Genomic DNA, 27,372 nt, shown 5'->3' with positions numbered 1-27,372 from the left:
TAAAAAAATACAGTGCCAAAAAATGAATACCATTAATACAATACAATAATAATACCTAGCTCTTATATAGCACTTTTCAGCTGCAGAGCTCAAAGCGCTTTACAGAGGTCAATAGCATTATCCCCATTTTACAGAGGGAAAAACACTGCACAGAACAGTGAAGTGACTTGTGCAAGGTCACCCAGTGGGCCAGTAGCAGACCCAGGTCTCCTGAGTCTCAGTTCAGTGCTCTAACCACAATTTATCATGGCCTCCATAACACAATTACTCATATTTAATGAGACTCCTCGTGGGATAAATGTCATAAAAATGCTTTGGTGCAACACAATGGCTTGTGGGTACTTTTCAAACCTTAACTCTGTATCTCCTCACTTAGGTGAATTTTATTCAGACTATTATGTTGAAGATGTTTTTACTTTTGTATTTCAATACCTCACTTATCTCATTCCTTCATGTATTTCTATGGCATGAACTTCTCTCAGGCCAGTCTTAAAAATAGAAAGAATAAGGATGCTAATAAATGGGGATGAAAATTCTGGATCTTTTAATTTTTTTTATTGTAAATAGGAATTCGTTCTGGCAAAAATTAAAAGTAGTAAGATCTTTATCATGTAGTGACAATCTACCTATACAATATACTAATTTAGTACATTCTATCTTAAAGCTATAACAACAACAAATAAAATAAAAGTATTTTCAAGTCCACACACTAAAAAGGTTTCAATCACCTCCACTATTTGTATGGAAAATAGGTGTTTAATTTAGGTGACATAAAAGCAATTTAATAATGTTATAAAGTTGTTTTTTATTTGTTTTCCATTTCATATTGTTTAGTTAAACAAGGATGATTTTAAAAACTCATATTCTTTGCTAGATCTAAATCAGCATTAATTTTTAGCTCAGGTCCTTTGTTTGATTCAGAAATTAACTAAGGAAAACTTAAAAGAGAAATACATTCCTTTCAGGAGAATATCCTTTCTCAGTCCTACATTGTAATAGCCGGGATATGCCTGTAGGTGGCTCTGCAATTGTCCAAATAAAACAAGACCCCGAAGCAAAATTTGTAAAGCGATGTAATGATTCCACTTATAGATTTTCTTCCTAGCGGGATGATCACAGACTTTTTGAACTAACGGGTAAACACAGATTCACTGTCATTTTACAGAATACATATATCAACAGAGATCTTCAAACACAGAAGTAACTTTGCTTTTAAAATCAGGCCTCTTCTTGTTCTTCAGACGTCCCCATTATGCCATGACTGAGCAAGAAACTTGTCTGAATTCTCTTTAAATAATTTGCCTATCGCCTACTTAAACTTTTAATTGGTCATTTTCCAGCAAACTAGTTGTGGGACTGTTATAAATAACGAACGTTTAAGAGTAAGAATCAAAACAAGACAATGCAAAACATTAAAAAAAGTCATCGTGTTTCGGCTGATGCTCGGACTAAAAAAATAAATACACGTAGCAAATTCTTTTCTACAAGGAAAAATGCACAACCACGAGGCATAATAAAAAAAAGGAAACGCAGGCTCGTATTTCCCGACACCTACCCGGGAGAATATTGTGTTCAAAGGGTTGTTTATGTTTTTAAATAAATCGATAACTGTTTTGGAGTTGTTACATTCCCTGCTCGATACACCCTGAAGAACAATTTGGGGATCTGCGCTAGAACTGCAAAGCGTGTCTGAAACTTTGCCTTGATGTTTTATAGAAATATCGTATCGACAGCAAAAGACGTGAAGGCGTTTTATGACAGATTTATTTTCTGATTTTTTCCCCTCCTAGATGTCAGTTTAAACTCTAACTGCACATGCCTAATAACTTTGTAACGCGCGCTTTCGATTTATGTCAATGGTTTTACACATTTTATCAACAGCAAACGTAATTAAATTAAATAATAATTAGGCTTTAGAAAAAAGATTAACATCTTCAAAGCGATGAACAGAGATTATCTACATTCGTCCAACAAACCTGATATGATTGTATTCATCTTTATCATCATGAAAGCATTTTATCCTAAAGAGTCTGATTTCTCTGTGTTCATTTCCCGGCTACATTCCTGTTTACAAATCTTTATATCCAGGAGTGTCCATAAATTCAGAGACGCTTTGATTTGTTTAATCGAAAACGAAATGTTGCAAAGACAAATATTTGGCCTACATGTTAGCCACAATTAAACTTGTATTTGGAAATCACTTGTGTATGTCTAAGGAAAACTCGCAAGGTGTTTCCTATTGAAATATAAATTAAAGCACCGCATTTGCGTTTCTTTCATTTCAGGTAATTTCTTATCCAGCGTTATTTAAGTGTGATCTATCCCTGTATATTACCGGGCCCGTAAAAGACACTTTAAATTACACAAAATATGCAAGTTAACCACATGCTGCTTTCAAATTCCAGTCCGTGGGATCCCCTGGATTTTAATAGGTTTGCACATAATTTAACGCAGAATTTGGAACTCCTATTATTCCACGTTGTTAATCGTTTAAAACATTTTTAAATGATGTCCATTATTTGATGTTAACAAACCTGCTTTGTTTATGTACTAAGATTAGGGGCCTAATTTGAACAGCTTTTAAAGTATTTTTATTATTTTATGTTTTGTTTTGTTTTTAGAAATAATGCATAGATACTAGTGAAAAAGATATGCACACAGTATTGTACGAGTGAGCAAACAAGAGGGCACTTTATTGCCTGGAAAAGGAGTTAAAGTATAACAAATTTGATCTTCACATGGGGATTTTTTACAATTATTATAATTATGATTTTTTAAAGATCTGAGTACCTGTCTCATATTTTAAAATACAGTTGGTATGAGCTGGGGAAATTCCCTAAACTGGGATGGCTTTCAAATAAACGCAACGTTCATTTTAAAGTTTTAAAAGTTAGTTTAAAGTAGGATTTTTATTTTTATTTTTGGCAAATGCAAATATCTGAAACGATCCTTTCCTTTGCGATTCCCAAAGCGAGGAAGAAAACCAAAACCTAAACCTGTTTCAGAGTTGATAAATAATTAGGATCTTTTTCAAGTATCCTTAACTTTGCACACAAAAAAATGGATTTCTCCGGCGAGCACCTAAACAGAATTGGGTTAAAAATCGATTTCGATGAAGTTTTTTCGTTTGCACGCATGGGAGCAGCTCCCGATTCCCTCAATACGGGAGCTGCGGAAGTCTGAAGCCCACGCATATTAATCACAGGCCTGATCCAAACCCAGTGAAGCCAACGGAGAAACTCGCGTCGACTTGTACCGGGGACTTCGGATCAGGCTCGCAATGATGTGCCTCTCGGAGGCGCAATGGGTTGCCGTGTAGTCTCTCCCGTCCCAATTCCATTGCATTGGGGGTGGGGGGTGGGGATGTGATGGCCGATAGACTCAACACCACTTCAGTCCCGGATCGCTCGCATCCTCCCAGCAGGGCGGGCTGAGCAATGGTCCCCAAAGTGGAGGGCCGATCAGGAGAACTCCAGTACCCCCAGACGAGCCTCTCTTCCTCCTCCAGGCTCCCCCCACCCCCAAACTCCTGTCTCGCCTGCAGGGGCAGACAGCTCGGAGCTGGGGGGGGCAGGAAACAGACAGACAGACAGATCGCCTCCCGGTGGGAAGGGGGGGGGGCAGGAGACAGACAGACAGACAGATCGCCTCCCGGAGGGGAGGGAGAGCAGGAGGGAGACAGACAGACAGAGAGACAGGCAGGTCGCCTCCCGGAGGGGAGGAGCCGCCTCCTTTTCTTTCTTTTTGGGATCTACCCAGCCCCGCGTTGCCGGCCTCCCGCCCGCCCCTCGAAGGGAGCCCTCGCACTGGCTGCGGCCCCTGCCCGCCCAGCCCTGGCCCCGGGCGGGGAGGCTGGGCAGAGATGAAGGCGCTATAAGGAGCTCGCCGGCACGGGGGGAGGGGGCAGCGCAGCCGGCCGCCCCGCGTGGCCCGGGACCATGAGCGCCGGTGACCTGCAGCCCAGCTCCCCCGCCAGCCCGCAGCCCCGCCGGGCGCCCGACATGGCCGTGTACTGCGCCGAGCACTTCGGCGCCTACCCGCAGCCCGCCGCCGCGGCCGCCTCCTCCACGCCGCGGCCGGCCGCCTACGCCCTGGCCGACTACGGGGCGCCGGCCAACGCCGGCTACCTGTGGGGCGTGAGCGGCCCGGCCCCGTACCTGCAGGGCGGCCCCGGGCCGGCCGCCCCCTTCCTGCCGCCCGCCTCCTACGGCTGCTCGCGGGGCGCCCCCTCCGCGCCGGGCTCGCCCTCGCCCGCGGCGGCCGAGCTGAGCTGGCTGAGCCTGGCCGGGCAGGAGGAGCTGCTGCGCCTGGTGCGGCCGCCCTACTCCTACTCGGCGCTGATCGCCATGGCCATCCAGAGCGCGCCCGGCCGCAGGCTCACGCTGAGCCACATCTACCAGTACGTGGCCGAGAACTTCCCCTTCTACAAGCGCAGCAAGGCCGGCTGGCAGAACAGCATCCGCCACAACCTCAGCCTCAACGACTGCTTCCGCAAGGTGCCCCGCGACGAGGACGACCCGGGTGAGCGCCGGCGGGTGGCCGGGGAGTGGGACAGGGGAGGGGGATCCCCAGGGGCTGGGGGGGGCGCGAGTGGGACGGGGGGGATCCCCAGGAGCTGGGGGGGGGCGCGAGTGGGACAGGGGAGGGGGATCCCCGGGGGTTGGGGGGGGCGCGAGTGGGACGGGGTGGGGGATCCCCAGGGAGTGGGGGGGCGCGAGTGGAACAGGGGAGGGGGTGCTCAGTGGCTGGGGCCCCAGGGGTGGTGCCCGGGAGCAGAGGGATTGGGGATGCCCAGGCCAGGCGCTGGAGGGGAAGAGGGCCGCTGAGCGGACCGGGAAATGAGTGCGACTGGGAGGGTGCCCGGGGGCAGAGGGATAGGGGTGCTCAGGCGGCTGGGGGCTGTTGGATGAGGGGTGCCCAGGGGGCTGGTGGCAGAGGGGGGTGGGGGGTGTTGGATGGGGGATGCCCCGGAGGCTGGTGGCAGAGGAGGCTGGTGGCGGGGGGGGGGGTGCCCAGGGGGCTGGTGGGAGAGGGGGGTGCCTAGGGGGCTGGGGGCTGTTGGATGAGGGGGTGCCCAGAAGCCCGGTGGCAGAGGGGGGTGTTGGATGGGGGATGCCCCGGAGGCTGGTGGCAGAGGGGTGCCCCCAGGAGGCCGGCGGAAGAGAGGGGTGTTGGATGGGGGGGTGCCCAGGAGGCTGGTGGGAGAGGGGGGTGTTGGATGGGGGGGTGCCCAGGAGGGTGGGGGGTGTTGGATGGGAGATGCCCCGGAGGCTGGTGGCAGAGGAGGCTGGTGGCAGAGGAGGCTGGTGGCAGAGGGGTGCCCCAGGAGGCCGGCGGAAGAGAGGGGTGTTGGATGGGGGGGCAGGAGGCCGGCGGAAGAGGGATTGGGGATGCCCAGGATCCTGGAGGGGGGCGGTTAAGCGGACCGAGGGGCTAGGGTGGGGAGAGGGACCCAGGGGGACCCGAGGGGAGCGCTGTACCGGACAGGATCTGGCCGACCAGGGAGGGGACCGCGGGGCTGAGCAGCATCTGCCCCTTGCACGGCTCTGTGCCGGGACACCCGAGGCGTAGGGCGGGGAGCCCCTGCGCTGTAACCCCCACTGGCGGCCCCCGGCCGGCTCGGAGCTGGGTATCCGGCGCGGGGGTCGCACCAGGGGAGCTCGGGCAGGGGGACGGGATCCCGGGATGAGCCGGCCGGGGGGCGCGGGGGGAGCCACGCGGGGCAAGGGGCACCTGCACCCAGGGTACGGGCAGGTGGGGCGGGCGGGTGGGCAGAGCTCCGTGCAGGCTGGGGGCTGCAGAGAGGGGGGGCGATGGACAGTGTAACCCGGGGTGTCGGACCGCCCCCACCCTGGCTGCTCCGCCCAGCTGGGGACACCGAGGGGCAGATCCTGTGATGGGGGGTGGGGTGGGATATTGTCCCCATGGGAGCAGCTGGATCCAGGGCCCAGGTTCACTTCCCAGCGGGGCAGGGCCCTTCTGGGGTTGATTGCCCATTATGAGGTTCCTGCCCTCTAGGGCAAGGGGTGGGGCCCTTAGCACCGCTCTGTCCCAGCCCCAGGGTGTAAATCCAATCTGCTCTCTGGCTGTTGGGGGTACTGTAGAGACACAGGGTCCCACCTACCCCGAAGGATGGTGTGGCTCAGACATGCACATTGGGTGCAGAGGCCCGTGGGGGTGGGGGGGATTAGGGCTGTAGCCAGGTGGAGTGGGGGGTACATGTCCTGCTCAGTAGGGAACTGGGCCGCCCAGAGGAGGGGGGGGGGCAAGTGGGGCAATTTGCCCCGGGCCCGCAGGGGCCCCCACGAGAGTTTTTGGGGCCCCTGGAGCGGAGTCCTTCACTCGCTCCGGGGGCCTCAGAAAACTCTTGCACGGCCTGGGGCCCCTGGAGCTTCTTCCGCTCCGGGTCTTTGGTGGTAATTCGGCAGCGGGAGTCCCCGCCGCAGGTCTTCAGGGGACTTGGGCGGTGGGTCCCGGAGCGGAAGGACCCCCCGCCGCCGAATTACTGCCAAAGCGGGGGCCCCCTGCCACCGAGGACTCCAGGCCCCCTGAATACTCTGGGTGGCCCTGGTGGGAAAAGGGCTTTTTAATACAAGTGCACGAGGGCCCCCTGGGTGCAAAGGGATTCAAGGCCTTCCCTGCACAGAGATCTGAGGCATGGTGTGTGTGTGACTGTGCCCAGGTGGCAAGGGGGCCCCTGTGGGTGTGCTGTATTTATTTATATGCACACCAATCCCCCTGGCCCATTGGCACGTGTGCAGCGCTGAGAGAGACCCCAACAGTAGATAATCCCTCCCCCATAATCTGCCCTGAACCACAACGTGGGTGAGATGGCCCCACACATGCCCAGCACTGCTAATGTACCCCTCTATTTCACCCTACCCCAGCTGAGCTGTATCAGGATGAGCGAGTGAGTGCGGGCCTACACTGCAGTGCAGGTCTCCCTGGGATTGGGGTGCCAGCGGGTGAGTGTGGGTTACAGGTCCCTCTGTGCCTGATCCACGGAGGAGATGGGGCTGTTACAGCCCCAGCTAGCTTAAGATGGAGCATGTTGTGCTTTTAGCGCTTGAGGTCCCCCGTTCAATCCCTGGTGCATTGGCTAAGATGGTGACCGAAACACACACTTAAATGACAAGGGTGTAATTGGGGAAGCATTAGGAGTTCTGTCTGCAGGGCCCTTTTACTCTGTTTGGGGTGGGGCTGTAGGCTCGGAGGAGCAGTTCTGATCCTGCTAAGTGGCTGCAAGATTCATTCCCGGTGCGTGGTCGGTGGGGCAGATTCTGAATTCCTGAACTTAAGTCAGTGAAATTGCAACAGTGCGAGAGGAGAATCAGGCTCTGGTCAGCAAGTCTGGAGTGGGTGTTTGGCGGGTGCAGGTTGTGCAAATGCTGGGGTGGGGGGAGAAGGAGGGTGCAGATCCTGCTCAGGGGGTGCAGGGCATCTATTGGAGGAGCTCCTTGTCTGACTCCTTCTCTGTCTCCTTCAGGGAAGGGGAACTACTGGACCTTAGACCCAAACTGTGAGAAGATGTTTGACAATGGGAATTTCCGGCGCAAGCGCAAACGGCGCTCTGAGCCTAACACCCCCACTGTGGTGTCCTCCGGGGGGGGCCTGAAGGCTGAGGAAGGGCCTCCCATCCCGGCTGCTGCAGGCAAGCCCTGTGGAAACAGCCCCTCCCCAGAGCTGGAACTATCACCTGCCAGGGACCATCCCAAAAGCTCCTCTTCTCCGGGCATCATCTCAGCCACCCCGGGCTGCCTGAGCACCTTCTTCAGTAGCATGAGCTCACTGAGCAGCGGAGGGAGCCGCCTGGCAGGAGGCTTCAGCAGGGAGCTGCACCATCGGAACTTCCCCACTGGGCAGATGAGTGGTGGCACCTTCACTGCCTCCTCCAGCAGCTCCTCCCAGGAAGGGCACCCACCAGACCAGCTGCAGCGAGTTCCAGGGCCCACTGCTGCCTATTACAACTCCTTCCACCCCAGCAGCAGCAGCAGCAGCCAGGGCGCCCAGTACAACCATTACTACAACTTCACAGTAAACAGCCTCATCTACGCCCGGGATGGCACCGAGGTGTAGGGCCTGGATTGCAACTCGACGGAACGAGAAAGGCTGGTTCATTCAGCAACGAGGAAGACCCCAGGCTTTTGCAAACTGCGTTTGAAGCAGGACACTTGCAGTATGTTTTCCCAGGAAGAAAAACTTACAATCTATTAAATATATACGTACACACACACACAATGTGGAGTATTTCCCTACTCGTCCCTGCAAAATCACTGATCCACACAGGATGCCTGTTTGCCACGAAATTCTGCAAATGAGAACCAGAACTGGATTAGTGACTTCAGAGGGTTTTAATCTTGAATGTAGAGTTAAAAAAATAACTACAAAGAGAAAGCAGCAAGGACCAAATATAGAGACATAGCAGGGGAGTATTGCCTGTTGGTCATTTATTTGTGAACCTCTGTTTACAAGTGCTTTGGTCTTGGAAGAGAAAAAAAATGAAGAGATTTCTAATGAAGTGCCTTCTAAAAATCCCTATGTCCGTGATTGCCTGTTTAGGTAATTGCTTTAGGCCTCGATCCTGCAGTGTACAATGCCTGGGTAGATTCTTTGCCCACACAGAACCCCTTTAGATACAGAGTGGCTCCATGCGGGTTCGCCAGGCTGCCTGTGCTTTGTATATTGAAGAATCAGAGCCTTAATTTTGTAAAAGAATCATTTTACTTAAGCTTAGTACCAAAGACACACAATCTAGCCATACAGCTTTTAGCAAGAGAATAAACACAGTGAATATTTTTATACATATTTGTATGTAATGTACTACTCTGTACATACGTTTCTATGGGATTTTATATTTGTAAATTATGCTCTGGAGTTGTTCTTATTTATAATGTGTTTGACATTTGGGAAAGTTTATTTTGCCCTTCCTTTCCCTCACCCCCATTCCCCTCCTCCTTTTTTTATTGTAGTGTATGAATGAAACTTTTCAAACTGAACAAAATTTTGGGGAATAAAATATTTACAGTTAGATTTTTGCTTGTTTGTTCATCAACAGATTTTATTTTACTTTTTTTAGATGGTTAGGGACAAGGGTTGGGACAACAGATACAGGGACTCAACACTTTCCTCTGTGCCAAGAAAAAAATGTTGCTTTCAGCTCAAAGGAGAAGTGTGTGGTTTGATTTACAATCTCCTGATGGGTAATTGTGAAAGCTGGACTGAAGCTTTTGCTGGTTTTAAACAGTAAATTGCCTATTTTCAGCTTAGGTTGGTTAATATATAGTAATTGCTTGCAAAGTTAATTGGAGCAGGACTGACTCATGTAGGATCAAGCTCATGCAGCCAAATTCAGACCCTGGAGTCAAAGGAATTACACCCATTTAAGGTTCCTCAGCAGAGTAATCCAGTGGAGGTCAGTGGGCCAAAATGTGCTCTTATACATTAGTTTAAATCTGGAGAAACTCCCTTAACTTCAGTGAAGTTTCTTCTAATTTACAGTTGTGAAAGAATCAGTCCCATAGTACATAATATCCATGATGTAAAAATTCCTCACATTTCTGAGGTTTACATCAGTTGTTGGCAGGGATTTGATGTAATCAGCCAGCTTGTATAAATGCTTTTTAAAGGCATGTAACATATACAGTGAAAACAAAAGAAAGCATGACACTGAAATGGCAGTACAATTGCAGTACTGTATTTAACAATGAATCATGTGCATCCAACTTATTAGAATGCCACACAAGCAGGTAACATTTTTGTCTCTAAAACTCAAAACAATATTTCATCCAATGCAATCCAGCACCAGTAGAGACAACCTAGCACTGATATAACCATGCACTGTACCAATGCAAGAGCAATCTAGAGCCTGATACTACTTCCCTCACTTAGGGCCTGATCCAAAATGCATTGAAGCCATGGAAAAACTACTGATTTCAATAGGCATTGGATCAAACCCATAGGCATAGCTCAGGAATACTGCGTCTGCACAAGCCTTTTTCCTCTAAAGTCTCTCACCCTTGCTAACACCGGTTCAGCTCCATTGGTTGAAGCTCGGGGTGGAGCGCTGGTGTAGATAGCTCCATGTGGCTGTCAACATTTTAACTCTCCATGCTCAGAGAAGACCCACACAAGATGGTGCTTAAAATGCAATCAGTCCCCTGAAGGAGCAGGCTCATGGGGGGCCTGGCTTGGTCCTAGTTTGTGAAATGCTGAACACTCTCATCTGTCATTGAGGTCTCAGTGGCTTCCAAGGGACAGAATCTGTGGGAGATGGTGAGAATTTGGGGACTGCTATCAGCAGGGCATGGCGGGGAGGGGATTGCTGGCTTTGGTGTTTCCCTGCTTAATTCTTCCTCCCAAAGAAAGAGAGACATCCAAATTCGCCCTCAACAATCTCAGCTACCCAATGGAGGCATGTGAGTTTCACAAGCGGTATCCTGAAATCAATTCCTTTCAATGTTTGTTTCTAAATATCCTGAGTGAATGTGGAGCCTGTATTTTTTTTTATAATGCATGAAGAGAAGAAAACTTGATCAAAAAGTGCAAGCACCTTTCTTTGGCAAACGTATGGGCCTTCAGAAAGGCTCACTCATCATTTTGTTACCTGCAGCGTAGTAGTAGTAGCTGTGTTGATCCTTGGAAATTAGGGAGACAAGGTGAGTGAGGTGATCTTTTATTAGATCAACTTCTGTTGGTGAGAGGGACAAGCTTTGGAGCCAAACAGCTTTTAAGGTCTGGGAAAGGTACTCCCAGCATTACAGCTACATGCAAGGTTGCTCTGTGTAGCTCAAAAGCTTGTCTCTCTCATCAACAGAAATTGATCCAATAAAAGATATTACCTCACCCACCTTGTCTCCATAACATCCTGTGCTCACAGTTCTGATTAATTCTCATCAGCTATCCCCCAGAGAAGAGGCCAGGGGCCTGATTTACCAGAGGGAATGAATCAGACTCTTTTTGTACAAGAATAAGCTGATCCCATAGGCTTGATTCTGATTTCACACCAGTTTAACTCCACTGACTGCAGTTTAGTTATTTGTAATTTACACTGTTGTCACTTGGAGCGTAATCAGGCATTTTTGTATAGGGAATCTTTGTTTTCATTTGGTAGAGGGCCACAATGAAAGAAAGATTCCTCTGTGTTGGGGAAAAATCCCCTTTTCTTGAGTACTTTGAGACTCTGAGAAGGAGCAAGCTTCCAGAACTTTATTTTAGTATTATTGGGGGATGGGTGAGGGAATGAACGAAAGCCATCAAATTACTCTAGTAGTGGTTGCATCATCAGGACCAGGAACATCACTGAAATTCCTTTGTTTAATCAGCTCATGGAGTTAAATGTAAATAAGGCTCACTCATGTGAGTCAGGGCCATAGGATTGGGTCCACAATGTAGAGCTTTATTAAGGTCCTGATCCTGCAGTCTTTACTCAGTGAAACTCCCGGTGGTACCTTTGAAACATGAATGCATCCCATTAGTAGGGGCCTGACCTTGCAATGTGCCAAAAGCCCTGGTGAAGTTAATGAAGGATGACTGCGACCCAAACTCGGCTGGATCAGGGCATATAGTTACACTGCTCATCTCTGCAACCCTTACAAGTCAATGGGGCAATTCTCATGAGCAAGGGTTTCGGGGTTGGGCTGTTAATAGGCTCAAATATTCTAACCACATTTGCATTTTTTCTCCTCTTGGTGTCAGGGTTAAATCCTGCTCCCCTCCTGTGGCCTGGATGGAAGCCCTTGCCTGAGGTAGGTAAGCCCGAGCCTGAGTATGTGAATATAAATGTTTGGGTGTTCATGATAAAGCAACCTGCCAAAGGGGCCCTTGATACTAGCATTCCGACTAATAGACACCTCGTCTGTGCTGAGAGGAGTTGAGTGAATGAGTCTTAATGGCAGCCTTTAGCTTTTCCTTTTGTTATTAAAAATGACTCCTCATTTAAAACCATTTAGCAACCGCCCAAGTCATGGGAGAATGAGGGCAGCAGGATTGGGCTTAATGAAAGACACTCAAAAAAACAACAGTGCTATTGTCATGGGTTGTCTTCTTTTAAAATGAGCGCCCCAAGAGCAGGGGGGAAAAGGACAACAGGGACAAAAGACTATGAGTCCCACCCCTGAATCCCTCTGCCTCCCCCACCCCTCAAGCCCCAAGAAGCCAGCAAGGCCTGTCTTTTTGGTCTGTGTTTGTACAGTACCTAGCACAGTGGGGTCTTGGTCCATGACGGGCTTCGGCACTATGATAATACAAATAATAATACCAACAATGGGACCAGCAGTGCAGCGCCAACTGTAGTCATGCTCCTAGTCTGGGTATGTCTACACTAGAGTTTCAATGAGCATTCTGAGGCCAGATCCTGAGCCTAGTGAAGTCAACGGGAAAAATCCCCTTTTCTTGAGTAGTTTGAGACTCTGAGAAGGAACAAGTTTCCAGAACTTTATTTTATTATTTTTGCGGGATGGGTGAGGAAATGAAAGAAAGCCATCAACACTGCTACTACTACACTCAAACTGACTTCTGCTGGAGCAGAATCAAGCCCCTGGACTCCACTCCTCTCCACCAAAGCCAGGCAAAGCCCCTGAAGTTGGGTGTTCCTGCACTGAGCTAGCTCGTGATTTCTTTTTATTTCTGAACTTTCTGGGAGTTGAGGTGAAGGGGAAGCCAGAAGAACTCTGGCATTTGCAGACTCAGCTAAATAGGACATCTGATGTGTGTGCTACTGTTTTGTTGTTTCTTTTATGGTAGCCCCCATCATGGACCAGGGCTCCGTTTTGCCTGGCACCATATGCATATATAATAAATAAACATACTTCCTGCCCTAAGGAGCTTTTAGTCTAAACACATGGCGAGAGGCAATGCTGGGAAAGGTAGTGTAGATGGCCACTGACTGCCACCAGCATTTTTCCAACACTGTGTCATTGAATCCTGCTCTGAGCAGGCCTTATTAATATAATAATAAAAATACTGGCAGCTCCCATCTGCAGGTCTGTACTGGGCCTCCCTCCCAGTGTTGCTAGCATGGATGAAGGGAAACCAACATTAGCAAATCTTTAGAAAATGTCCCTAGTGGGAATAAGGCCTAAACATCTATCATATATAGAACTGGAGTACTTGTGGCACCTTAGAGACTAACACATTTATTTCAGCATAAGCTTTCGTGGGCTACAGCCCACTTCTTCGGATGCATTCAGATGAAGTGGGCTGTAGCCCACGAAAGCTTATGCTCAAATAAATTTGTTAGTCTCTAAGGTGCCACAAGTACTCCTGTTCTTTTTGCAGATACAGACTAACACGGCTGCTACTCTGAAATCTATCATATGTTATCTCACACTGCCTTAAATCAGGGGGATTTATTATGCACCAGGGGCACATGAATGCACATGATTTATTCATGTGAGGAGCCCCATTGGGCCTGATTCTGATGTTACAGTAGTTTAAAAGTGGTGTCAAGTATCAGAGGGGTAGCCGTGTTAGTCTGGTTCTGTAGAAGTAGCAAAGAATCCTGTGGCACCTTATAGACTAACAGACGTTTTGCAGCATGAGCTTTTGTGGGTGAATACCCACTTCTTCGGATGCACCCACTTCTTTCTTATTCACCCACGAAAACTCATGCTGCAAAATGTCTGATAGTCTATAAGGTGCCACAGGATTCTTTGCTACTTCTTTAAAAGTGGTGTAATTCCATTCAGTGGAGTTACACCAATCTGCAAGGTCAGATTCAGGCAGTGATGAGCTCCCAAAATCCTAAGAACCAGTTCCCTATCGGGTCCTCGGCGGCGGCGGGGGGGGGGGGGGGGGGGGGGGTGTGTCTTCACTCACTCCGGGTCTTCAGCAGCATTTCGGCGGCGGATCTTTCACCTGTAGTGAGTGAAGACATACAACTTCCCGCCGCCGAAGTGCCACCGAAGACCCCGTAGGGAACCGTGCAGTGAGTACAAGCCCCACGTGCCTGTCTCCCTGCCCCATCTGACCCCAACCCTCATCCTGCCCCCAACTGCCCCCCCCTCAGAACTTGCAACCTATCAACCCCCCCCACTCCTTGTCCCCTGACCACCCCCTCCCGAGACCCTCCACCCTAACTGCCCCCCAGGACCCTACCACCTACCCAACTCACCCCACTCCCTGTCCCCTGACTGCCCCGACCCCATCCACCACCACCCCGAAAGATCCCTGGAACTCCCACGCCTCCCCAATCCCCCCTGTTCTCTATCCCCTGACCACCCCCCCAGAACCTCTGCCCCCTCCAATTGCTCCCTGCCCCCTAGTCAACCCCTCCTCCCAGCCCCACCCCAGCTGCTCAAAGTGGCAGGAGCTGCAGAGCTGCACTGGCGTCGGCGGTGTGGCGCGCTGAGGCTTTGCGAGGGGGAGGGGCCGGGGGAACCTCCCTAGCTGGGAGCTCAGGTGGGCCAGACAGGACGGTCCCGTGGGCCGGATGTGGCCCGTGAACCGGAGTTTGCCAACCTGCCGGCCCCTTTAATAACCGGTTCTACACCGGCTTCTAAATTTAACAACCGGTTCTTGTGAACTGGTGCGAACTGACTCCAGCTCACGGCTGTATTCAGGTCCATTCACTATAACTGGTGACTTACAGGGATGAGCCAACTAAAAATACAGTACCTAGCCTAATCGATAGAGTGGGGCTGGTTGGGAAATGATATTTTTCCTGCCTGAAAACTTTTGACAAAAATGAATTTTGGTTTTATCCAAAAAGCCCCCTAAGTTTTCATCACAAAACCAAAATCCCTTCAAACTGAATGTTTTTCAGCTTTTGGCAACCCTCTTTTTTTCAGTTTTCAGCCGATCAAAACAAAAATAATTGGGTTTTCAGGTTGTGGTTTTTTTCTTCCAAAAATTTCATTTAGTTGAAAAACCATTTTTGTGGGGGGGGGGGGAGGGGTGGGGAGGGGGAATGATTGAATGATTGAATTTTTGTTTTTGTTTTTTTGACGAAATATAAGAGATTGATGCTCCCATGGGTAAACGAAGTATGATTTGCCTCTGCAGGAATAACAGGATTGTAATGTAAAACATCAAAGGTATTCTTTCATATTATACATGCACTATCTCTGAATCGTATCAAATAATCTTACCCCTTCATCACACAATACAAGGTGTGATAAAAGTGCATGTGATCTTCATAGACTGCTGAATAGAGTATTAGAACATCTATCCTAAAGGATCTTCATCTAGGGCCTGATCTGAGCACAATGGAGTTAATGGAAAGACTCCCATTGGCTCCCTGTAGTCAGCCTGTCTCTAGCATATTTTGGATGGTCTAATCTAGTGCCCCAGGGAGAGTAGAAAGAAGTCAAAAAATGACACATTTGTGAGCTGCACCTCATGGGCCCAATCGTGGAAAAACTCCCACTGGCTGCTGCGTATAAGGAGAAGCAGGCCCCATGTGATCATTTTTCTCTTTCCTGCAGTCCATTGTGTCAGAGTTTATTGACAAAGCAAATATCTCACCGTGTAGCCAATCTATGGTAGCAATGAACAATGACAGATCAGCTCCCGATTGAGGGTTAACCTGCCTTTAGCCTCCTTGGGCACCACTGATTTTATGTCTAATTAAAGTAAATAGTGGAAATGTGCTGTCTTCCTCCAAATCCCGTTGGATGGTGGCAGAGAACAAGCTTTGCCCTGTTACTTTGGCACTACTGCACTTTATATTGACCTGCCTGCCACGTTTACAAGCAGTAAACCAAAACAAGCAGTACCACCAAAAGGCTCTTTAAAACATATAAGGTTAGATCCTCAGCTGTTATAAATTAGTGCAGCTGACTCATAATTGTTACCCACCCAATGGAGCCTGATTCTGACCTCACTTACCCCTGCTTTGCAGTGGGGTACGATTAAGGCTACATTTTAGTCATGGGTATTTTTAGTAAAAGTCATGGACAGGTCACAAGCAGTAAATAAAAATTCACTGCCCGAGACCTACCCATAACTTGTACTATATACCCCTGACTAAATCTTGGGTGCTGGGGAGGGGAAGGAGGCCTGGGGTGGGTTCTCTGGGGTGGCCTGGGGAGTGCCATGGGTGTTTGGGGGAGGCAGCACACAGCTCAGGGGCACTGTAGGTGCTCGGGGTGGGTGGGTGGGTGGCAGCTCATGCCCCCGGACCCCTGCCAGTACCTGGGAGAGGGGGGCCGGGTAACAGCGCATGGCCTGGGCCCTCCGCCGGTGCTTGGGGGACGGCAGTGGCCAGGACCCCTGCTTCTGGGTTGGGGGGGGAGGAGAGGGTGGCAGCTGGCCCAGGGGCTGCTGGAGCTGCTCCGGCAGCCCTAGAGCCAGCCACACCAGCCGCTACAGAAGTCATAGAATCATCCCATTCTCTGCCTGAGGAAGAGACCTCAGGAGGTCATCTAGTCCAACCCCCTGCTCAAAGCAGGACAAATCCCCAACTAAATCATCCCAGCCAGGGCTTTGTCAAGCCGGGCCTTGAAAACCTCTAAGGATGGAGATTCCACCACCTCCCTAGGTAACCCATTCCACTACTTCACCACCCTCCTAGTGAAATAGTTTTTCTTAATATCCAACCTAGACCTGCCCCACTGCAACTTGAGACCCTTGCTCCTTGTTTGGTCATCTGCCACCACTGAGAACAGCCGAGCTCCATCCTCTTTGGAACCCCCCTTCAGATAGTTGGAGGATGCTATCAAATCCCCCCTCACTCTTCTCTTCTGCTCACTAAATTATCCCAGTTCCCTCAGCCTCTCCTTGTAAGTCATGTGCCCCAGTCCCCTAATCATTTTCATTGCCCTCCGTTGGACACTCTCCAATTTGTCCACAACCTTTCTGTAATGGGGGGCCCAAAACTGGAAGCAGTACTCCAGATGTGGCTTCACGAGTGCTCAATAGAGGGGAATAATCACTTCCCTCAATCTGCTGTCAATGCTCCTACTAATGCAGCCCAATATACCATTAGCCTTCTTGGCAACAAGGGCACACTGCTGACTCATATCCAGATTCTCGTCCACTGTAATCCCCAGGTCCTTTTCTATAGAACTGCTGCTTAGCCAGTCAGTCCCAGCCTGTAGCTGTGCATTGGATTATTTCATCCTCAGTGCAGGACTCTGCACTTGTGCTAGTTGAACCTCATCAGATTTCTTTTAGCCCAAACCTCCAATCTGTCTAGGTCACTCTGGACCCTATCCCTATGCTTTGGTGTATCTACCTTTCCCCCCAGGTTAGTGTGATCTACAAACTTGCTGAGGGTGCAGTCCATCCCATCATCCAGATCATTAATGAAGATGTTGAACAAAACCGACCCCCGGGGCACTCCACTTCATACTGGCTGCCAACTAGACATGGAGCCATTGATCACTACCCGTTGAGCCCAATGATCTAGCCAGCTTTCTATCCACCTTATAGTCCATTCAACCAATCCATATTTTCTAAATCTGTGACTTCCATGATCTCCATGACAGACTTGCAGCCTTAGGTATGTTTGCACTGCCTGCAGTGGAGTCACTCCTGATTAACACCCATTATTCAAACTGGGTCAAATACTACTCTCATTGGCATCTCTGTAAATCTGGAATAACTCCACTCACTTCAGCGTAGTTGCTCTGAATTTATACTAGTGTAATTGAAAACAGAATTTTGGCTCATTTTGATCCTGGTCCTGCAAAATGCTGAGTCCTATTGACTTAAATGGGCATTGAGGATGTTCATCACCTTGTAGGATCTGGCCCTATTATTGCAGACATGGGAGCCTGGGGGCCACAAGGCATGTGCGGGAAATGCCTATAATAGGTGCACATCCCTGTCTGTAAAATGGGGATACTTATTCCTCTAAGGGTGGGGTATTGTGCGGAGTAATTAAGGGACTCAAATCTGCATCCCTTATCTTCCACCATCTCCCATTGACTCTGGAAGGACTTTTGAATGCGCAAGAAATGCAGGAATCAGATTAGTGTTTGACAAAAGGATTGCATACATGCTATATATTATTATGATAATTTTAGTATATACCTGAACCTCCCCCTGCCTGGGAAGCATCTTGATTTCTCATCATAAAATTGAAGGGTTTGAATCTTCTTACCTCTTTAACTGGCCCTTTCAGCGTAATATCTAAGCACATCCCAATATCTCAATATATAATCCACCTGTCTCTCTTCCTTTTTAGCCTTTGGGAGACGTGGCTTGGTTAGTTTTGTGTGTACTTGAGGGAAAGTTAAGTTGAAGAGATAAGGTTTGTACTCTTTCTGAATGCAGTCGTGGTCATCCTTATCTCCTCTGGTTCTTTCTGCCATAAGCTTCCCCCACATTAGTCAATAGTTTCATTGTTCTGGTGGAATGTAGCTGTCACGAGAGGTCATGGTCATGGAGGGGGAGATGATCTTCCCAGTAACTACAGTCAGCTCCATGGAGGGCTTTGAATACCAGCACAGAGACTTAGATTTGGACCAGCAGAGAGAGTGGAGCACTGGGTTGTTGAGTTCATGATGACCTGTGTTGTTCAGCAGACAGACTGCTGTGTTTGTACCAGCGGTAGCTCTTTCTGCATGTGTGCTGTTATTCCTAAACAAATGGAGTTGCAGTAACCAAAGCAAGAGGTTGGGAATGTGTAGCTCACTGTAGCAAAGGCTGTATCTCGTAGGATGGGGCTCAGTCTTCTAGCCAGTCATAGATGGAACTGGGCATTTTTACCTGTTGGGCATCCACTAGCATTGAGGAGTCCAGAAAACTGGAATGCTACAGACTAACTTAATCTGTAAGCAGACACTCTGGACAATGGGAGATGTCACAGAGCAGACAAGTTCTCCAATGCTTCCTACCAGCATCCCCCCAGTCTTGCCTGGGTGCCTCTTTATCCAGCTGCTCTTCATTTTGGCTAGCCCTTGAGAGCAGTGGTGTTGGAACAATTTGTATCAGGGGGAAGCTGAGAGCCATTGAACAAAATGGCAAACCCTGTATATGATGTAAATTAAACCATGTCAAGCCAGGGGGTGCTGCTGCTCCGCCCGCCAGCACCCCTAGTGCAGCAGCCTTGCTTGAGAGAGATGGTGCGGTTTATGTTGGATTCACAGGAGATACAGAGCTGGGTGTTTTCTGTGTCCTGCTGGCTCTTTAGCTTGTTTAGCTTTGTTAGCATTCTCAAAAGGAGGTTAGGCGTTGGGCAGTTAGAGCTGAGCGATGGTTTCTTTAATACTGGTCAGAGTGCTGCACATTTTAGGGTAAGCGCTAGATTCCCCTCTTCAAAGGACGTGTTGACAGCACCTATTAGCAGGGTTCCCAGGTGGTGTTTGCTTTTCCCACCTGAGGAGGGCAGGGGTCAGAGTCTCACATGTGCAGGTGATAGCTCCGGTTGCTTCCACCACCATTTCTCATGTAAACAGAGGCGGGCTGGCTTTCTGCAGCAGGCTGGAGTGAGTTAAGTTGATCCAATATGGACACGACAACTGTTTTCTAGAGCTTGTTAGCCTGGGAGGCCATGGGTATTTTCGGCATTCTAGACCCTACATAGATTGTTATACATTTAAAAGAACACTGTCAGGTCGAAGTTGCCCCCTTTCCCAAACTGAACGTTTTCTATCCAAACAAGCTTTGACAAAACCTAAGTCCAACAGAAGTATTCCCGTGACATTGTGACTCTTGCATAGAAAACAAACAAACATTCTCCTGCAGCCTTTGCAATATAAGCTTTGCTGCTTGGTGCTAGCTAGTGCACGGGAAGTCAAACCGACTAGAAGCCAAAATGAACTAGCTGGTGTCTTTTCATTGTCCCAGCTAAGGAAAATATTAAAAAGTCAAGAACAGGAATAGTAAAATGACAACTAGATGGTAAATGATGTTAAAATAATTCATAATTTGTAAGAACCCGAGCTGTGATTTCTCTCTCCCAATAGTAGCTTTTTTCACAACACTGTGTGCCATTCCCTGCCCTGAAGAGTTTCCAGTCTAAATAGAGAAGAATGCCAAAGGAAGTATTATAACCCCAGTTTTACAGATGTGGAGTTGAAGCACAGAGAGATCAAGGGTATATTGACCTGGCCATCGGGAGGTGCATTTGCAGCACATGTAGGCATATACCCCCCGCAAGCTTACTAGAAAACAGCACGTTTGCCACAGAGCCCTGGGGTAGCTTTCCAAACTCCGGGGTTTGTACTCACACCTCTCAGGTGCAGTGTGGACATACCCTAAGTGGCCTGCCAAAGGACACCCAGGAAGTCCACAAGGCTGTCCTTCCTCACCATGCCCCTTAAAATGGTTTCTCCCATGGGTCTGGCCAGCCAGCTAGCCAGACTAAACCATATTTGAAAAGCGTACACTAGATGAGGCTCCTTGTTTTACAGCTCCTTGGTCTCAGTGGGTGTATCCACACTGCAGCTGGGAGCAAGCCTCCCAGCCCGAGTAGACAGGTTTGCATAGCAGGGCTTGAGCTAGCACGCTCAAAATACCAGTGGCAACATCGCAGTTCAGGCCTTCAAGCCCAGGGCGGCCTGAAAGCCCAAACTCCAGCCTGAGCCGCAGCAGCCACACTGCTATTTTTGACACCAGCTAGTGCAAGTCTGTCTACCTGAGCTGCAGTGTAGACATTCCCATGGAGAACGACTGCACCAGAGACAAAGGACTAGGAACCCCAGTGCAGCTTCATTTGGCTTCCAGTGAACTGGACAGGCAGAAGCTGGTTCCACACCGAGGAATGTTTATAATGTGCAAATCTTGTTCTTTAGAGGGGATTAACTGCAGGACAACTAGAACTGTGTTAAACTTGCCAGAAATTACAGAGCCTGCTGATGAACTGAGCCATGTGACCAGCCTCCATTTGTTAGAATCAGTTCAGGTTTTGATTGATTATTTATTATTTCGATTGCACCCAAGAGTGTAACGAGGTGGTTTAAAAATGGGTTCCTGCTCCAAAGAGCTAATTAAGGCAGCTAAGGTCTCAGCTATACTATAAGTGCAACCTTGTATTTGTGTCCAGGTCACGTTACTGTGATCTGACTCAATTATAACAAACGCAGTTTGAGTTCTCACTGAGCAGCAGCTTTTTTCCTCAACACAATATGTGCCAATCCCGTTTGTGCATCTGCAGCTAGCCTGCTGCCAAACCTTGTTTGTATCGGTGCATTCTGGGAAAATCTGGGCACTATTTCCCCAAGTCCGGTGTACAATAGAAAACCAAACCCTTACTGAAAACATGTGTGCAGCTTGGTTCTCCTTGATCTAATAGTGAAGACAGCACTCTCTCCCCTTCTGATGGTAGCTGGGTCGCAGATCAAGACTGATGAAGCTGCTACAGACTTGGCTAGCAGAGGTGGGTCATGCGTTTAGATCCAGGGTCTCAAATTTGATCCCTGCTAGTAACAGCCCATGCAGTGGCACAGCATTATGTGAGTATGGCCCAAGCAAAGCACATTTCAACACTGGTTCAGCAAGTTTGCTGCGAGCATCAAAGACACATTCTGAAACGGCTTTGAAAATGGTATGTTTGTACACTACTAGGGCGAGATCCTCCACCAGTGTAACTCAGAATAGCTCCCAGAAGCCACAGAGCAATTCCACTGAAATCGATGGAGCTATCCCCATTTACACCAGCTGAGGATCTGCCCTACTACTTTAAACCATTTTCCATACTGGTCCTGCCAGGGTCAAATGTAGGGGAAAAACTTGGTGGTGCTCTTCCAAGCTCCACCCACAAAATAAACTCCACCTACTTGAAATGCTGATTAGAATAGATTGTGCAGATTTTCCAAGTAGGATCATGTGCGCTCTCTGGGCTCCTTCAGCGTAGTTCCCCAACCCCCACCGCGGGGTTCAAATGCACCCATTGTCTCTACTGGGCCCCTCTTACTTGGCTTTCCTTCTGTGAGGTCTGTATGCACCACTAGGCTTCTATAGCTCAGCTGCCACTTGGCAGAGGGGCTCAGGTGCCTTTTCTGAGCGACTTGGGCTTGGTTGCATCTTGACTGTGGCTGAAAAGAGGAGGTGGTAACTCCAATGCTCCCATGGTGCTAAAGTGAGTGGTCACTCAGAGGACTGTGGAGATCTTCATCCTGTGACCCTCCATCCCCTTTCCCACATGCTTTGATGAGCGGTGGAGTTGTGAACAATGTTGAATTTGAGGATGTGAGTTAGCCCCCATGGAGGTGCACTTCTCAGAGCTAATTGTCTCAGGTGCTGCAAATTCATGCAGATACCATTGTATCAGTTACAGCTGGGTCACTTTTCTGAGGCTTGTTCAGCAACCCCGAAAATGAGAGACTTCCTTTTTATTTTAAAATGGAAGCTTGGATTCAGCAGAACAAGCAGCAGCATAAAAGAGGTGCTGGTACGCCACACCGTTATGTGCCAGCTTAACTCAGGCCCTGTCTGCAACAGTTCCATCTCCTAGTGTAGACAAGGTGATGATGCCTCAGGAGAGGATGCGCTCAGAGCTGTGCCAGCAGCAATGCACTGTGGTACGTCCTACCACACCGTGAGTTGGGATGAGGGAAGAATGGCCAATGGTCACAGGGGGTCCCGTCCACATTATTAAAGAGTATGGCCAAGCTGTACAGGAAGACCAATGTATTCCAGCCTAGGCCCCTTGAAAAAGCAATCATAATTCGCTCCCATGGTAATTAGATGAGTTGTTACTAGGGCTGGTTGATGTTTTTTCAGAGAATAGTCAAGTCACTGAAATATGCAGTTTCGGGTGAAGAAAGTATTTGTGAATTTGGGTCACATGTTACAAAAAGTTTCGGCCAAAGGAAAAAAATGAAGACAAAGTTTCAAAAAAGTGGAAATGGCTCTTTGGGCATTTTTGAAACTTTTTCGTATTGGTTTGTTTTGGCAAGAAAAAAATGAAGACAATTCAGTTTTGGTTCTAAACAAACCATCTCCCTCCCTCCCCCCGATTTTTCAGTTCAGCCACAAAAGTTTAAAATCAATTATCCGTTCAGCTCTAGTGGTTAACCCTGTTGCGTGTGTGGACACAACCCACATTTAGAGGCATAACGCTAATCTCAGTGCCAGATTTTGTGCTGAATCTCCTGAGACACACACAGAGTCCGGCCCAGGTGGCAAAGGTGGGTTTATATCTCACTTGTACTGACCAAATCCCAGGCTGCTGTGGGGCCTGAAACTGCCCCGGGCATAAGTTAGAGCAACCTGAGGAACGGGCTCTAATCTACGGCAGGCTCTCCAGGCTGGCCCCGGGGCAGCACGGCAGCCAAGAGTCCCCCACAGCTCTGAAGGTGATAGCTGCTCCCTCTCTCACCCTGTCACTGTGGCCCAGAGCCCTCCATAGCACTGAGGGTTATGACTAGTCCCAGTGCCACCCCACAACACCTCTTCCTTCCCTCAGCATACCCCCTCCCCCATGGCTTATGAGGGAGACAGCGTAGGGCCATGTAGGCTGCCTGAACACGTCTCCTGAGCTGAGGGAATTCTCCTCTAGCTCCATGCAGCTTACTTCTGGCTTGTTCGCACTGAGGGGTGTTGGATGGGGGGGCAGGAGGCCGGCGGAAGAGGGATTGGGGATGCCCAGGATCCTGGAGGGGGGCGGTTAAGCGGACCGAGGGGCTAGGGTGGGGAGAGGGACCCAGGGGGACCCGAGGGGAGCGCTGTACCGGACAGGATCTGGCCGACCAGGGAGGGGACCGCGGGGCTGAGCAGCATCTGCCCCTTGCACGGCTCTGTGCCGGGACACCCGAGGCGTAGGGCGGGGAGCCCCTGCGCTGTAACCCCCACTGGCGGCCCCCGGCCGGCTCGGAGCTGGGTATCCGGCGCGGGGGTCGCACCAGGGGAGCTCGGGCAGGGGGACGGGATCCCGGGATGAGCCGGCCGGGGGGCGCGGGGGGAGCCACGCGGGGCAAGGGGCACCTGCACCCAGGGTACGGGCAGGTGGGGCGGGCGGGTGGGCAGAGCTCCGTGCAGGCTGGGGGCTGCAGAGAGGGGGGGCGATGGACAGTGTAACCCGGGGTGTCGGACCGCCCCCACCCTGGCTGCTCCGCCCAGCTGGGGACACCGAGGGGCAGATCCTGTGATGGGGGGTGGGGTGGGATATTGTCCCCATGGGAGCAGCTGGATCCAGGGCCCAGGTTCACTTCCCAGCGGGGCAGGGCCCTTCTGGGGTTGATTGCCCATTATGAGGTTCCTGCCCTCTAGGGCAAGGGGTGGGGCCCTTAGCACCGCTCTGTCCCAGCCCCAGGGTGTAAATCCAATCTGCTCTCTGGCTGTTGGGGGTACTGTAGAGACACAGGGTCCCACCTACCCCGAAGGATGGTGTGGCTCAGACATGCACATTGGGTGCAGAGGCCCGTGGGGGTGGGGGGGATTAGGGCTGTAGCCAGGTGGAGTGGGGGGTACATGTCCTGCTCAGTAGGGAACTGGGCCGCCCAGAGGAGGGGGGGGGGCAAGTGGGGCAATTTGCCCCGGGCCCGCAGGGGCCCCCACGAGAGTTTTTGGGGCCCCTGGAGCGGAGTCCTTCACTCGCTCCGGGGGCCTCAGAAAACTCTTGCACGGCCTGGGGCCCCTGGAGCTTCTTCCGCTCCGGGTCTTTGGTGGTAATTCGGCAGCGGGAGTCCCCGCCGCAGGTCTTCAGGGGACTTGGGCGGTGGGTCCCGGAGCGGAAGGACCCCCCGCCGCCGAATTACTGCCAAAGCGGGGGCCCCCTGCCACCGAGGACTCCAGGCCCCCTGAATACTCTGGGTGGCCCTGGTGGGAAAAGGGCTTTTTAATACAAGTGCACGAGGGCCCCCTGGGTGCAAAGGGATTCAAGGCCTTCCCTGCACAGAGATCTGAGGCATGGTGTGTGTGTGACTGTGCCCAGGTGGCAAGGGGGCCCCTGTGGGTGTGCTGTATTTATTTATATGCACACCAATCCCCCTGGCCCATTGGCACGTGTGCAGCGCTGAGAGAGACCCCAACAGTAGATAATCCCTCCCCCATAATCTGCCCTGAACCACAACGTGGGTGAGATGGCCCCACACATGCCCAGCACTGCTAATGTACCCCTCTATTTCACCCTACCCCAGCTGAGCTGTATCAGGATGAGCGAGTGAGTGCGGGCCTACACTGCAGTGCAGGTCTCCCTGGGATTGGGGTGCCAGCGGGTGAGTGTGGGTTACAGGTCCCTCTGTGCCTGATCCACGGAGGAGATGGGGCTGTTACAGCCCCAGCTAGCTTAAGATGGAGCATGTTGTGCTTTTAGCGCTTGAGGTCCCCCGTTCAATCCCTGGTGCATTGGCTAAGATGGTGACCGAAACACACACTTAAATGACAAGGGTGTAATTGGGGAAGCATTAGGAGTTCTGTCTGCAGGGCCCTTTTACTCTGTTTGGGGTGGGGCTGTAGGCTCGGAGGAGCAGTTCTGATCCTGCTAAGTGGCTGCAAGATTCATTCCCGGTGCGTGGTCGGTGGGGCAGATTCTGAATTCCTGAACTTAAGTCAGTGAAATTGCAACAGTGCGAGAGGAGAATCAGGCTCTGGTCAGCAAGTCTGGAGTGGGTGTTTGGCGGGTGCAGGTTGTGCAAATGCTGGGGTGGGGGGAGAAGGAGGGTGCAGATCCTGCTCAGGGGGTGCAGGGCATCTATTGGAGGAGCTCCTTGTCTGACTCCTTCTCTGTCTCCTTCAGGGAAGGGGAACTACTGGACCTTAGACCCAAACTGTGAGAAGATGTTTGACAATGGGAATTTCCGGCGCAAGCGCAAACGGCGCTCTGAGCCTAACACCCCCACTGTGGTGTCCTCCGGGGGGGGCCTGAAGGCTGAGGAAGGGCCTCCCATCCCGGCTGCTGCAGGCAAGCCCTGTGGAAACAGCCCCTCCCCAGAGCTGGAACTATCACCTGCCAGGGACCATCCCAAAAGCTCCTCTTCTCCGGGCATCATCTCAGCCACCCCGGGCTGCCTGAGCACCTTCTTCAGTAGCATGAGCTCACTGAGCAGCGGAGGGAGCCGCCTGGCAGGAGGCTTCAGCAGGGAGCTGCACCATCGGAACTTCCCCACTGGGCAGATGAGTGGTGGCACCTTCACTGCCTCCTCCAGCAGCTCCTCCCAGGAAGGGCACCCACCAGACCAGCTGCAGCGAGTTCCAGGGCCCACTGCTGCCTATTACAACTCCTTCCACCCCAGCAGCAGCAGCAGCAGCCAGGGCGCCCAGTACAACCATTACTACAACTTCACAGTAAACAGCCTCATCTACGCCCGGGATGGCACCGAGGTGTAGGGCCTGGATTGCAACTCGACGGAACGAGAAAGGCTGGTTCATTCAGCAACGAGGAAGACCCCAGGCTTTTGCAAACTGCGTTTGAAGCAGGACACTTGCAGTATGTTTTCCCAGGAAGAAAAACTTACAATCTATTAAATATATACGTACACACACACACAATGTGGAGTATTTCCCTACTCGTCCCTGCAAAATCACTGATCCACACAGGATGCCTGTTTGCCACGAAATTCTGCAAATGAGAACCAGAACTGGATTAGTGACTTCAGAGGGTTTTAATCTTGAATGTAGAGTTAAAAAAATAACTACAAAGAGAAAGCAGCAAGGACCAAATATAGAGACATAGCAGGGGAGTATTGCCTGTTGGTCATTTATTTGTGAACCTCTGTTTACAAGTGCTTTGGTCTTGGAAGAGAAAAAAAATGAAGAGATTTCTAATGAAGTGCCTTCTAAAAATCCCTATGTCCGTGATTGCCTGTTTAGGTAATTGCTTTAGGCCTCGATCCTGCAGTGTACAATGCCTGGGTAGATTCTTTGCCCACACAGAACCCCTTTAGATACAGAGTGGCTCCATGCGGGTTCGCCAGGCTGCCTGTGCTTTGTATATTGAAGAATCAGAGCCTTAATTTTGTAAAAGAATCATTTTACTTAAGCTTAGTACCAAAGACACACAATCTAGCCATACAGCTTTTAGCAAGAGAATAAACACAGTGAATATTTTTATACATATTTGTATGTAATGTACTACTCTGTACATACGTTTCTATGGGATTTTATATTTGTAAATTATGCTCTGGAGTTGTTCTTATTTATAATGTGTTTGACATTTGGGAAAGTTTATTTTGCCCTTCCTTTCCCTCACCCCCATTCCCCTCCTCCTTTTTTTATTGTAGTGTATGAATGAAACTTTTCAAACTGAACAAAATTTTGGGGAATAAAATATTTACAGTTAGATTTTTGCTTGTTTGTTCATCAACAGATTTTATTTTACTTTTTTTAGATGGTTAGGGACAAGGGTTGGGACAACAGATACAGGGACTCAACACTTTCCTCTGTGCCAAGAAAAAAATGTTGCTTTCAGCTCAAAGGAGAAGTGTGTGGTTTGATTTACAATCTCCTGATGGGTAATTGTGAAAGCTGGACTGAAGCTTTTGCTGGTTTTAAACAGTAAATTGCCTATTTTCAGCTTAGGTTGGTTAATATATAGTAATTGCTTGC

General features: G+C 49.9%; 2 protein-coding genes across 2 annotated transcripts; both read left to right on the top strand.

Moving 5' to 3' along the window:
* The first annotated feature begins 3,938 nt into the window (after positions 1 to 3,938).
* Positions 3,939 to 8,946, top strand: LOC123371585 (forkhead box protein I3-like). The gene is made up of 2 exons (XM_045019337.1): positions 3,939 to 4,521; positions 7,487 to 8,946. Exons 1-2 carry the CDS (start codon positions 3,939 to 3,941, stop codon positions 8,074 to 8,076), a joined length of 1,173 nt encoding a protein of 390 aa, XP_044875272.1. The 3' UTR covers positions 8,077 to 8,946.
* Positions 8,947 to 21,204: 12,258 nt separating this feature from the next.
* LOC123371791 (forkhead box protein I3-like) lies at positions 21,205 to 27,024 on the top strand. Its single transcript, XM_045019666.1, has 2 exons — positions 21,205 to 21,262; positions 25,565 to 27,024. The coding sequence occupies exons 1-2, from the start codon at positions 21,205 to 21,207 to the stop codon at positions 26,152 to 26,154; spliced, it is 648 nt and encodes a 215-aa protein (XP_044875601.1). The 3' UTR covers positions 26,155 to 27,024.
* The last annotated feature ends 348 nt before the right edge of the window (positions 27,025 to 27,372 follow it).

Source organism: Mauremys mutica, chromosome 5 (genome assembly GCF_020497125.1).
Source record: "Mauremys mutica isolate MM-2020 ecotype Southern chromosome 5, ASM2049712v1, whole genome shotgun sequence".
Classification (NCBI taxonomy): Eukaryota; Metazoa; Chordata; order Testudines; family Geoemydidae; genus Mauremys; species Mauremys mutica.
The sequence above is the reverse complement of the archived record's forward strand: the minus strand, read 5'-3'. Positions and strand labels throughout refer to the sequence as shown.

Bases quoted from the DNA above. Each gene is read 5' to 3' on its own strand.
- LOC123371585 (XM_045019337.1), top strand. From the start codon at position 3,939: ATGAGCGCCGGTGACCTGCAGCCCAGCTCCCCCGCCAGCCCGCAGCCC. The intron at 4,522-7,486 runs GTGAGCGCCGGC...TGTCTCCTTCAG, and splicing joins CCGCGACGAGGACGACCCGG to GGAAGGGGAACTACTGGACC.
- LOC123371791 (XM_045019666.1), top strand. From the start codon at position 21,205: ATGGTAGCTGGGTCGCAGATCAAGACTGATGAAGCTGCTACAGACTTG. The intron at 21,263-25,564 runs GTGGGTCATGCG...TGTCTCCTTCAG, and splicing joins TACAGACTTGGCTAGCAGAG to GGAAGGGGAACTACTGGACC.